At 32.6% G+C, this 13,925-nt stretch overlaps 1 protein-coding gene across 1 annotated transcript; it reads right to left on the bottom strand.

Annotated features, from left to right (window-relative positions):
- Positions 1-2,720: 2,720 nt before the first annotated feature.
- LOC109620814 (UDP-GlcNAc:betaGal beta-1,3-N-acetylglucosaminyltransferase 7) lies at positions 2,721-4,772 on the bottom strand. Its single transcript, XM_066077217.1, has 2 exons — positions 4,223-4,772; positions 2,721-3,917 (listed from the first exon to the last, which is right to left on the bottom strand). Exons 1-2 carry the CDS (start codon positions 4,262-4,264, stop codon positions 2,970-2,972), a joined length of 990 nt encoding a protein of 329 aa, XP_065933289.1. The 5' UTR covers positions 4,265-4,772; the 3' UTR covers positions 2,721-2,969.
- Positions 4,773-13,925: the final 9,153 nt, after the last annotated feature.

Below are 13,925 nucleotides of genomic sequence, written 5' to 3'. Positions count from 1 at the left end.
GATACCATTTATAGATACCAATTATACTGAATATTGAAAAAAAAATGTGAGTCTTCACATAAAATATTTTTCTTTAAATTAGCCCTTCAGTTATTTAAACTTATTTATTAAATATTATCAATAGATATAATAATTGATAGCTAAATAAGGTGATATTTTAATTGTCTAATAATTATTTTTTATTCATAATTAACTCCCTTTGTAAAAATAGAGTTAATTGCCTTTCATCTGAAAAGATCCACTCGGGGCGCAAGCATCTATCCTCCAATTTTGGAGGATAAAATCTATCCTCCAAAAACGGTGGTTGCCTAGACCTGTCGAAGGAATTATATGAATCGTGAAAAGTATACAAATACAACGCCCGTTTCTTATTAGTCCCCTACCAGTTTTCACCGGAGGGGACTATAGCTTTCCTCTGAGTCCGTCTGTCCGTCCGTCTGTCTGTCCACCTGTCTGTCTGACTGGATGTCCCACTTCAGTTTTCCACACTTTTTTTTCTTTATGCGTTTGAGGAATAATATGAAATTTGCTGAACAGCTTCAAAATGTCAAACTACAGATCAAGTTTACACTTTTGTAACGTCTAGTTGACATATTTTCGAGAAAATTAATTTTTTTTATATTTCAATTTTTTAATGTTCGGGTTCGTTATCGGGCTCGTTGTGTATCAAATAAACGAGGAAAGAATGTTGTCAGTAATGATATCGTGCATTACTTGCGCCATTCCTTTTATTTTTTATAACAAAGAAATAAGTTCTGTAAAATAGTGTCAAGCATTGTGTTGTAAATTTCTTGTATTAATACAATCGGGTTCGTGATCGGGTTGGTCTGTTGAGACGGTAAGAAATAATATTCTGCTATACATGTAACAGTGCATTGCTTTCACACGATACAAATCGGTAGAGGACGTGTATTGCTTATGCAATACTCTCAGAATGCTTGTTTATTATTTTCTTTATTTCTATAGGTGTGGAATCGTTCGTTGATTGATTTTTTTCTGTTTACAAAAAACTGAAGTATTTGAATGAATCAATAAATATTATTTGTTTAGCAATTCATCGCTGTATGAAGTCATAAAAAGCAACAAAAATATGGATCTCCTTAAGAATGTGTACTTGAAATTCTTTGGATTAAATCTTATTAAAACGGTGTTTTATGAGTAATATAAGTTTTCTCAATCTTCTTATTAAAATGGTGTTTTATGAGTAATATCAGTTTTCTCCAACCTTTATTTTATGTACGGGTTCTTTTATAATGTTGCTGTGAAGCACAATGACCGATCCTTTCATTTTGGAGTTTCGAATGAAAATGAAAGAAAACGGACTGAACGATAAGTGAACGCTGAACAAACGCTGAACTTTTTGAGAACGCAAAGTGAACACAGGGTGAGCGCAAACGAAGTGAAGCGGAGAGCACAAGTGAACGCACGATGAGTGCACGGTGACCAGACGAAAAAATGGGAAAGTAGAACTTTTCAGGGACTGAATGTGTTTTCCTTCATATTTGTTTCGACAAATTCGTTTTAAATCAATTTTGGTAGTAGAAATTGTGGATGTGAAATATTCAGGAAAATTTTGAAAAATTAACTAACTGAAGCATTCAAGCGAGTGCAGGCTGTGTTAAAAATATTTTGGACCGAAAGTATTTAATAAAGCACCGCCCGTTTGATAAAGCGAGGGCTTAGCAAACGGGTTGTATACACACCACTTGTTCGAGATAAAATACAATGTAATATGTATTATATGTTATATAATACAACACCATATTATACAATATCGTATCACAATATTCAATATTATATATAACAATATCATATGATACAATATATCATATTAACAGCGTTGAAGCAATATTACATTGTCTCATATAATTTTTGTCCAAATATATTACTATATGATTAACAGAGTGTATTATTCATAAAAGAGGGAAGTTGAATAGAGGGTAGGGGGGATACCCCCCCCCCCCCCCATTTTAATAAAAACATCTTTAATCTGAAATTCTTATTTGTGACAATGATAATAAAAATTATGATGCAATTTGACCTAGAAGAACAAAAAGACTATATTTGGTTTGGTTTCATATCTACCCCCAATTTTAACCAATTTTTAAATAGTGTCGTATAAAAAAAATGAAAATATTGTCATTTTTTCTTTATAGTTTCCATTTGGAAGTATAGAGCTCAAATCTGCTCAAATACCATTTTAACGTATGTTTTTATTCCTTTAATTATACACATCATACATGTACAGATGGTATTTGAGCAAGCCTGTGCTAGATGTTTCCCAATCAAAAAACCATCCAAAAACACGAATATTTGCTACAAAACTTGGTTTTACCAAATGAGGACAATTTTCATGACGTCATTTCTACATTATGACGTCACTGTGAAGATCACCTTTTACATACCTATTTTTGATATGATTTCAGTTATCTTCAACCTTATTTGTAAAGTTCTTCAAAAAACTTAGATTTAAGGGGCTAAAACTACATTATACCGCATAAAGTCCTTTAAAGATAAGATGTACTAAAGACCTATGCACTTGTTTGAAATTAAAAAGGAAAAGTTTTTCCAATCCTACAACAACATAAAATAATACCACATCCATTTCGGCTTAGATTTTTCACCTCTGTCAGCTCGTCTAAATATCCAGCCATACAGATTGTGTGTTTTTTTTATTTTTATTTTAAAAAATGTCATAAAAGTAATTAAAAAACCGGACAAACTGAAAGTATATACAAAAATAAACAAAAAAAAAAATATGGTTCAACATATTAACTTTGTTTAATATTGATATGTAAATTGTTTATTCCGGCGCCTGCCTGGGATATCATCTAGTCAATTTAAAGAGAAAGATATATTTTGTCAACATGTATGTTTAGTATCATTGAAATAGAGGTTTCATTTAAAAAACATATCGATATTTACACATCAAAAGTGAATATCATCATATACATGTTACAGTTGTCAGATTATCTATAAGATTTACTACTTATGCATGTAATATTATCATTTAATTGCATCCACATGCGTTCTATTTCCCCCGCTGAATAAGGATGTCCTGTGATTAAGTTCCTGAAGTATCCCCCACACGGTTCTTTAACTCTGGTAACGCAGCTAAAGCTCGGATGTCCAACTGCTAAAGCATTTATATATTCTCTACACATTCCATTTATGTACACATCCTCCAGAAAAATGGATGACACGTTGTTCGTAGCCAAATAAAGTTTACCGAGGATATCACCGGATATTACATATGCTGGGCCTCCGACGTAAACCGGGAAAGTATCTGGTTTGTATTCCTCTTTTGAGATGTAATATTTTGAAAACTTATCTCTGACTATGGGTGCGTTTGTTAGTTTACATCCAATAATCGAATTCACCGGTTTGCTGTTTCTGAGGTAATTTATTAGAAGATTAAAATTCAAAAACACATCGTCGTCTACTTTAAGAATATATTTGGTGTTGGTACAATGAACGGTAACCCATTGTAATAGAGCAGTTATCTTTTTCACAAGATTTTTATACGTCTCCCTTATATCTAATTCAACGATGTCCATGTATGTTTCTTTCTCCATGGTTAGCGTGTCATTTATTTTTTGGTCAGCCTCTTTTCCGACAAAGAAAAACAACCGTATAGAAGTATCGTGTTTAACAACACTTCCCCATGACTTCCTGATAGCCATCCTCTCTCTGAAATTGCCTGCTTTACTTGGTACAGCCATTAAGAGGAATACAGAATGTTCATTTTTGCCGCAAGCAAGAAGTGACGAAAAGTCATAGTTGTAATTGTCAAACTTTGCATTTGAAATGTTAAGCAAAACATATACACTTGATATTATTCCAGTTATGAAAAATAATGTTTTAATACTTTGTACAAAGGTTAAACTTTTCAATTGCACACGCTCCGTCATGGTCATCTGAGGGTGAAATGAGAAAAAAAGACTGAAAGTCAAACTGGTTATAATAAGTATCAAAGATTGCAGTTCAAGAAACTACTTATAAAACAATACGCTTTGCCTATGAAATAGCTACTTGAACGTTAAGGATTTATATACATGAACGTTGTGCGGATTTTGAATTTAAAAAAAAATCAGTTGATAACCCACCTGTATCTTTTATATTTCACTTAATATCTGATTTCTGATAAATTTTATTATTTTCAACTTATATAATTCTTTTAAAATGAAAATTCATTGAGAAGCGAAATCATATGGTTACACACCTTATTTGCTCTGAATGAATAGGTCCAATTGTTTGTGTGCATCAAATTTAATTTTAACTATTGCTTATTACGGATATAACTGTCACTCGATACATGGCTACGCCGGAAGGAGAACAGGTCGTTAGCATTGGAACAGTTGTTCTCACATTAAATGTGGCAATTGCCAAATTACAGACGGATATTCGCCCGTCATTTACATGCCCTGTACTATGGTTATGCTAGTTAAACAAGGACACTGGATACTTGTTACTCCTTTACTTAAATCTGCTCTCCATTATGGTTAACATCAGAAAACACGATATGTAGATATCACCCGTAAGATATAATCTGTTTAATAATAAGACCATGCAATTTTGAATCAATTTTTAGAACTCATCTTAAGGTCAAGTTCTAGGAAATGATTCCAGAGTCCTTTTTATACCCGCACTTTCTAAAGAAAGTTCGGGTATATTGTTGTTACCCTGTTCCGTCCGTCCATCTGTCACGTTTTACTTTCTTAAACTGCTCTTACATCTTATAAACCAGCAAACTGAACTCTTGGAGTTTGATTGGGGGTGCCATGTTGTTTTGTAAAAAGGTTTCAAAAAGTCTTTGATAGTCCTGGGGGTAAAATAATTGGTAAAAAATGAGGTTTTTTCACAAAAAAAACTTCTTCCTCAAACTCCTACATTTTCAACAGTAGACAAGTCATCTCTTGGAATATGTTTTAGGGTACCCTATAGATGCGCAATAAGGTTTCGGAATTTTCAAGTTTGTCCTGGGGGTCATTTAATGGCAGAAAAATGATGATTTTTACCGAAAAAATATGATTTCAAAAACGTCATTTTGCAGTAGCCAAATGATCTTCTAGAATATGATTGGGGGTGTCATATTGAAGTGTGATCAGGTTCCAGATTTTTTTGTTTTACTAAGGGGATCAGTGGGCAACAAAAAATGACGATTTTTTGCAAAAAAAGTATGGTTCCAAGAACCCCTCTTACAAATGTTGGAGTAGCTACGTCATCTCTTAGGATATAATTTGAGCTGTCCTATAGATGTGCAATAAGGTTTTAAAAATTTAAATTTTATTCAGGGAGTCAAATAGTAGCAGAAAATTGACGTTTATCACTCAAAAAAACATAGATCCAAGAACTCCTCTTTTGATATTATGGATAGACACATCATATCTTGGGATATGATAGGGACTGTTCTATAGATGTGCAGTAAGGTTTTAAAAATTAAAATTTCATCAAGGGAATCAAATAGTATCAGAAAATTGACGTTAATCACTCCAAAAATACATAGATCCCAGGGGCCCGTTTCTCAAAAAGGCCTACGTCCAGGCGTAAGCTTAGTCCGGACTAAATCAGGGACTAAACCTCAAAACCAGACTAAGCTGCGTTTCACAAAAAGGCGGAAACTTAGTCGGGACTAAATTTGGGTTTAAATCTACGCCTGCTAATGGGTGGGCCTAAGTCCTTAGTCTGTGCACAAAAATGGCGAATGTTTTGTTTCTAAGGCAAAATATACAGAGAATTTTATTTTTTGGTTTGTTGTATGTGTTATTAAAGAAAACATTCACATTCATTTAAATATTTGTACTTGTACGTATAACTTAAAAAAAACCCTATTGTTCGATAACTGTTTCTATTTCCAAATAAATTAAGATTAAATCAATTTGATAAATAATGGGCTCACCTTATTCAACGTATGTAATATACATTACTACTCGTAATGAAATTTACCTAAAGTGTGAAGAATTGGTATACCCCGATAAATGATATAAACACAATAATTAAAGAGATGCTTTATTTTTAAATTAAATATGTATTCCCCAACAAGATAGATGTACATGTATATAAGTACGAATAGATTATTGATTTTTTAATCAATACTCAGTAAGCATGAACTAGAATTTAATGTTTCTAATCAAATTTGAACCTGTAAAACGAAACTGATTTCAAAATTATGAATAGGAGCAACTCAAAACGTTTACATTTGTAATTTCTCCTTGTGTATGGTTGTTTGTTCTTTACCTATACATGTATTACTGAAAACTTTACAACACGTATGCATTCTCATTTTCATTTTTTTACCCCTAGTATCTTTACAAAACCGTATGAAAGCTACATGTATTTTGGAATGTTTATGAACTCGCATTTAGATACAATCAATTTTTGTTTGTTAAAATATTACTTAAAAATATGTTTTAGAAGCGTGCAGAGTGTGCATCAATTTTAGATCTGTTGACAAGCGTTTGTCAATGTTATCGAATATTATAAAATTTCACATGCACACCTTGAATTTTTGGAAATCAAATTCATTAATCTTATTAATTCTAGGAAGAAGTAATCAATTGCGTTCATATTTAACAACATTTGTGGCCGGGGTAATTCTTTTAAAATAGGTATGGGGCACATGTACTATCGATGATCTTCGTGCATATTCAATTGCATTGTTTATTTGTACTCATTTAACTGAATTGATCTTTAATTACTTGAATTTATGATAGTTTTGTTTCATCATATTTAAGATGTACGTATATCAAGGGATTTTTGTTTATTTCGAAGTTGTCAACTTGCAATACAAAAGCGTTGTTTTAGCAGTTTTACAACAGTGTGCATTATTTACAAATTTAACTAGCCTGCATTTGTCATACTTATTATATAAACAATTGTATACATCCCCTCCCATATAACCCAAAGCAAATAAGGAAAAAGTAAAACTCACATGCGCTTGTTAAAACTGCAAAGATGCAAAATGTCTTATCCGGAAGGGGATAGGGGATTTTTGTATGCCTTTTTAAGGGTGTTCTTAGATAACTGCTTTTATATCTTTATTTTAATCAAGATACTGTATACAGGGTTATTTTGGTCCCGTGTAATTTCCGTCCTTCAACGCTGCAAACAGTTTCACTCTGTCGTGAGTTCGCCCAGTCAAAGCTGTTACTTAAGTTACTTATTATTAGATATTGAAAATCAACATAAACTCGCCCGCTGACAACGAGGGTGAAATGATTGAAAATTAAACAGAGCGATTTATTCCCTGTTTATGGTGTATATTACTTTCACCCCCCCCCCCCCCCCCCCGAAAAACCCCCAAAACAGCAATCGATCGATTAAACCAAAAACAGGAAAGGGAGTTTGGGGAGACCCCGGCCTCAAATGTTGATAATTCCTGTTTTGTTAACTGTTGACTATTAATATCTTTCAAAACTATTATCATCTGAATCGCAGAAAATCAAGAATAGTTTCCATGTCATTGTCTACTTTCTTTTAATATTGGAACAGCGGATGGAATCTTATTTATACAGTAGATATTTTCGATTTCAGTTGGTTGTCAGTTGGTTGCTGTTATATTCATGGTCATATTATTTTCTATAAATAATATAGTGAATTGGTAAAAAAGAATCAAGCCTTATCCCAGCATCTGAAAATGTCAAAAAATCTACGGTGTCTATGAAGCATACTTCTCATTCTGCAGAAGTATTGGGGCATATCCACTGTACCTTGTCCCTGTATTCTATAAATATTTGAAGTTTACACGAACATTGAAGTTAATTTCTCTGTTTTGTTTCGTTCAATTAATATGTAAGATTGTGCCTCAATATCATTTACAATGCATTTAATTGCCAAATATTTGGTTTCTGAAACCTCTTATATATGCCGCTTTCAAATCAACTGTTTTTCTCTAAAATTTCATTATGTTAAGAAAAGTATCTATAGGCATTTGTTCTACTTTTATTAATATAAAATGTCATGAACAGCTTGAACTATGCACATTCAGTGGTAAAGTATAACATGCGTACTTTCGGGTACTACATGTACTATGAATTGAAGAATTGATCCACCACATATAATCATAGCCTCAAAGCAAAACAAAATACGATATGCGCATGCTTAGTACTCAGCGGAGATGTCTAAGTCTTTCGACATTTAAACCCTAACTTACGCCTCTTTCAGAAACGCAACTTAGACCCGACTAAATATTGGCGTAACTTTGTTAGTCGGACTAACTTAGGCCCAGATTAACGCCTTTTTGAGAAACGGGCCCCAGAACTCCTCTTATGATTTAATGGATAGACACATCATATCCTAGGATATGATACGGACTGTTCTATAGATGTGCAGTAAGGTTTCAAAAATTTAAATTTCATCCAGGGAGTCAAATAGTAGCAGAAAATTGACGTTTATCACTCAAAAAAACATAGATCCAAGAACTCCTCTTATGATTTAATGGATAGACACATTATATCTTGGGATATTATAGGAACTGTTCTAGACATGTGCATTACGGTTTTGAAAAATTTAATTTAACCCGAGGCCCATTACCTACATACCGTTTGATGCCCTATAAGGATCAAGAATATATACGGTTAAGAGGTGGGGATCTCAACCGTTTTCGAAATATTCGTGCACTTCCTGTTCGAAGGAGGTCACGACCACCCCCAAGGCCATGTTTACATACCGTTTGATGCATCTTGACACAAGGAAAAAGAATATATGGTTTAAGGTATTCAATGTATAACGACCACATTTTGTACCTAATAAATGAATGGTCCGTTATTCTTAATCATGATATCATTTTTAAGGTATTATCAAATAAAAATACTCCACCAAAGGAATTTTCAAAATTTTGATTATGGTCCAACTAATTACACCTGGAATTTTGCATTGAAGTCTATGGGCAACGTATGTTATCTTAAGATATTGTAAAAAGTAACTTAAAATTTGCAAAACTCTCTTGGTTAATACATGCATAAACTTTCTCTTTATTAAAATATGAAATAAAATGAATCATTTACCGCAGATATTTTGACGAAGTTAAAATTTTCTTTTTTTCATCAAGGGGAGATAACTCTTTAAAAAAAAATTTAGGTGCAAAATGACCGGCTCCCTATATGTTGTCTGTCATGCGAATTTGGTTCATTTCACTTTCATAGTTATCTAGCAATACATATATAACTAGTTTAAAATGATTCAAAATTGTTCAATATCCCTCCATTATACATTGAATACCTTAAGGGTTAAGGATCTCAACTGTTTTGAAGATATTAAGGGACTTGCTATTCGAGGGGGGTCAGGACCACCAACAGAGCCCGTAATCTACATAACATTTGATGTCCCTTGATATTAGGAACAAGAATATATATGGTTTGGGAGTCATGATTATAACATTTTCTGAGATATATAGTCATGTCCAATTCCTGGGGGGTGGGGATGACCCCAAGGTTCAGATCTCAAAAACCCTATGTATTGCCAGTCAACATATGATTATGAAAAACCTATATTATTATCTGTGTCCGTTTTCAAGTTACAATTTACAATAGAGTCTATGATTCTTCCAGTATGGTTCAATGTTAGACCCACACCCTTTTGCCCCCCCCCCCCGAAAAGTACCCCCAAATGAGAAAAATCAAACTAGGATATGCAGGCCTATTGTATCCTAGAGTTTTGTACAATTCTGTTCAGCCATCTCTGAGAAACAAGTTCAGAGCGGGAAAGAAGAAAAGGAAGTCTTAAAATAATATATCTGTACCGGTAATAATAACCGTTCAAAAACAATGAGTCTCAAAATTTCATTTGGGAGACGTAATAATAAAGATTAAATAGAGATAGGATCATCAAACATCAATAATTTGAAGATGATTGACAATTTCTAATCTACGGGGGTCAGGATGACCCTTTAGGGTCATGACTTACATACACTAATGAGCTGATGCACAATGACCAAAGGAGGAATAATATCTTTGGATTAAGGTGGGAATCTCAATGGTTTTTATGATATTTGATAATTTCAGGAAGAGCACTTGGGATCATGACCTACATACCATCTGAAATGCCTTGAACAAAGAAACAATACAAATATATGTACCGGGGTACATGATATATTTAAAAACAAAATTTTATACGCATTTGTATCCGCCTACTTTGGGCAATTGTAAAGTCTCCTAAACAAAGCAGTGTCATCATTAGGCTAGGAATTACCCACATGGATCAAACACTACATTTATAAAATTCTTTATTATTTCTTGTTCTAGAATGTTAGGGTGTCTCCAAGGGGGCATAGTCTAAATACAATTTGATGCGCAATGACACAAAGAGCAAGAATTAAATTATATGGTTTAGGGATGAAGATCTCAAAAGTTATCAAAATATACAGTGTATCATCATTTCCTATTTCATAAGGGGGAGGGGGGGGGGGGGGCTAAAGACAACACCTGGGGGTCATGTACTTTACATCATTTGATGCATCAAAATAACATAAGAAGATATTTTGTATTTTCCTGTTTCATGGGTTCAGAACAATCCCATAGGGTCATGGCCTACATTGTATTTGATGCATTATAATACATTAGTAAAGAAAAACCCCTTCCTTCCAATTATTTATAACTCACATAAAAATGATAAGTCTCTACACTTACTTATACATGTAATACACAAATTTAATACAAAATTGTTACAGGATCAATAAGGGGTCAACTCAATAGTGTAAGTCAGACAAATGAAAAAATAACTTTTGCAATTAAAATGACAGAAACTTTACAAATGCAATAGGATATGTGACGATGATAAGCTTATTTAAATATTAAAAGATGATGATACAGTATGCTAGCAAAGGGAGATCACTTATTTAGAAAGTGAAAGTAATACTTATGTACATACTGGTGTCTCATAATATTGTGCTACTATAATACTCACTATACATGTATTATGCTTACCTATATTGGTCAACATTATAATGATAATCCATTTAGAACACAATATGAATCCCTTTAGCTGATCAACACAAAAGAAATGTTTAGGCATGTTAACTAATCCTTTTCTGCATATGAAAAACACATACATGTAAATCGAAGAGCTGGGTAAAACTAGTACCCGCAATTGAGACCTGTGTTGTGTACGTAACTTCAAAGATCAGTTATTTGTAACATGCATGTATTTTTATGACCTATTCTTCAAAGCCCCTTGCTTTATTTTATTAGGCAAATAACAGCTTGTAGGTGGTGCAGGACACCTGCATATTGTGATGTATACTTCCTATTGAAACAAACAATAAAGTACAAATATAATATTTTCCCAAAAAAATATTACCTTACATTGAAGCGCAATGGGTTTGAGCAATTACATGTCTGTAAGGGCATTTGAGTCTGAGGTGTATTTTTCGTAATTTTACTATTGATATAAACGAATTTTCATTCGGGGAGGGGGGGGGGGTGGAAGGGGGGGAGGGAGGGAGAGGGTCTGAACCCCTCACTCCCACCCCTTTTCTAAATCCGTGCACACGATTATGTACATGTTGGCACACAGAAGCATATCTAAAGCCGGCAACCGCCGCATAAAGGGGGCATAATTTAAATTTTAGATTAATCAACATAGTTTGAGCTAGTGAACAAATTACTGTCATTCCATTTCGATCCGCTTAAATACTTTTATATAATATATAGTAAAACCGTACCTGTGCTTAGTTTTTGAATTATTTTAACTCAATCTGACAGTTATTGTGTTTTATAAATCATGATCATCCTCGAAATGATGTACATAACCCTTTTTTAGAGTTTGCGAACTACTTTTCATGAAAATTTGAGAAAAATAATGAAACGCAGAAATTTGGCATTTGCAAACGTAAAACGATGGCATGACCACTTTTTAAATGAGTTTAATTTAAAATAATCCTGTAAGTATAATATTTCAATTTGGATAGAAAATCTACTTGTTTTTTAAAAACTATAAAATTGTCATGAAAATTACTATTGTAGAAGTGAATTGGGTCCGCCGTCCTGAATTGAAGAGTCGTCGTTTATAACGGACAGCGGTTTTGCTTTTGTTGTAAAATTTTGACCTATAAATGAACCAGGTGGCACTTGACATTTACAGTTTACACGAGGAGTGCAGATAGAGGATGTAATGAATGTCCATATACTCGAAATACACTTAAGAATAGCGTATATAATGAGTTGTATAAAATGAGAACCAAAATGAAACGTGGAAATATACACATTAAAGTTGAATTTCAAAACTTAAGCCATATTATATAAATAAGAACTAATTATCATTATCAAAATTGTATTTTCGTAAGATATGGTAAATGCTAGACTGTGTTTTACAGATTTGCAATTTTATTTTCTTTTTTTTCGTTCAAGAAAATGATTAATTGTACATGTATACAAGATAAATGCATCAACCTAAAATGAGCAGCTTGAAGTCCGAACAACTTGTAATAAGAGAGGAAAGCGAAATAATTAATACCTTGGTCACTTATGACATAGATTTAGATATTTTTACAATTGCATTTGTGAAGGACTCGCAACCTTTAATGAAAATTAAATATATATATAAATATATATATATATATATATATATATATATATATATATATATATATATATATATATATATATAAATATATTTTCTGCTTTAAAGATTGCCTAGGTATTATATTTTTTATTGGTGAAATCATTTGAGGTTTCATATATGCATACCACCACATTTTCATGAAAATTCAGAACTTTCTCAAAATTATCACTTTTTGGAAATAAAGTTCTCATAGAGCACAGGTTTGCCCTAATTTTATTTACGTATCAGTTTAAAAAACATATCAAATGGTTTTTAGTTTTTATAATTTTTGTGGAGCAGATCTGTGTTCATATCTAATATAGACATTTTATTAAAAAAAAAATTCAGCATATGTGCATATTATTTATAGTTATGTCTATGGGTTGGTTAAAACGAGATATAATTACAACATTCTGACCTTTTAATTGTCAATTGTTTGATAAAAAATGTTTGTCACAGTTTAAATGGTTTTTCAATAGGAAAATATTGTTTACAGTGCGTTTACTGTTATTAGTCATACCCCGTATCAAATGTAAACAGACGACAACTCGATATGCATGATGCAGTTCCACACCGTCTATAGTGACAGATAATTGAAAATGAGAAAAGTATGAGTTGATAACACCATGTAAGTATAGTATTACTCAATATTATCACCAGTTTACTATAGTTCTTCATTTATTGATTAAGAGACAGTACGGCGCATCTTATAAAAAAAATATCTTTTTATATAGTCTTCTTGCGGACCTTTACTCGTAATATATGCAACCCTGTTTCCCGGACACAAACACCAAACTTTTCATCTTTTTTTTTTATCCAGTTTGAATTTTCTAGCATCTCCTTCAAAAGGAGTTATCTCTAAAAATAAGGGCACTGAGAGTGCGGCTGTAAGCTTGAACTTAAACATAAAACATATTTATCATTATCCTGATTTTGGATTGTTGTCGAGATTCATTAGTTTTTACAACCTTAATCATAATATGTTTCAGTTTGTTTTCAGAAGGGTTTTGTTTCACCTGTTCTTGTTCTGAGAATGTTTAACCTGTTTCATGCCATTCCTTTTCTTTACTCTGACCAAACCCCGCCAATTGTTTTTCCAATTTTTCCATTTGATTTTTGAATTCTTTTCTGTCATACCCATTTCCAGTTGCCATATACATGTAGGTTATCGAAATATTAAGGAAAAGTTCTCACCTTAACAGTTCCGTTTTTCCTTATTTTAGTACTTCGAATTATCGTGGTCACTGGCATCATAAAAATAATTTATCTCGGCTTTGATTTTTTAAATTTTAAAATCAAACTATATTTGACAATAAAATTTCTTGACCCTGCTACTGTGATCCTTCTGTTGTTATTCTTTGGATTTTTGAAATCGTAAGTCAGTTCAT

This window comes from Magallana gigas, chromosome 1, assembly GCF_963853765.1.
Source record: "Magallana gigas chromosome 1, xbMagGiga1.1, whole genome shotgun sequence".
In the NCBI taxonomy this organism is placed as follows: domain Eukaryota; kingdom Metazoa; phylum Mollusca; class Bivalvia; order Ostreida; family Ostreidae; genus Magallana; species Magallana gigas.
Note: the sequence above shows the minus strand (reverse complement) of the source record. Positions and strands in the feature narration are given on the sequence as shown.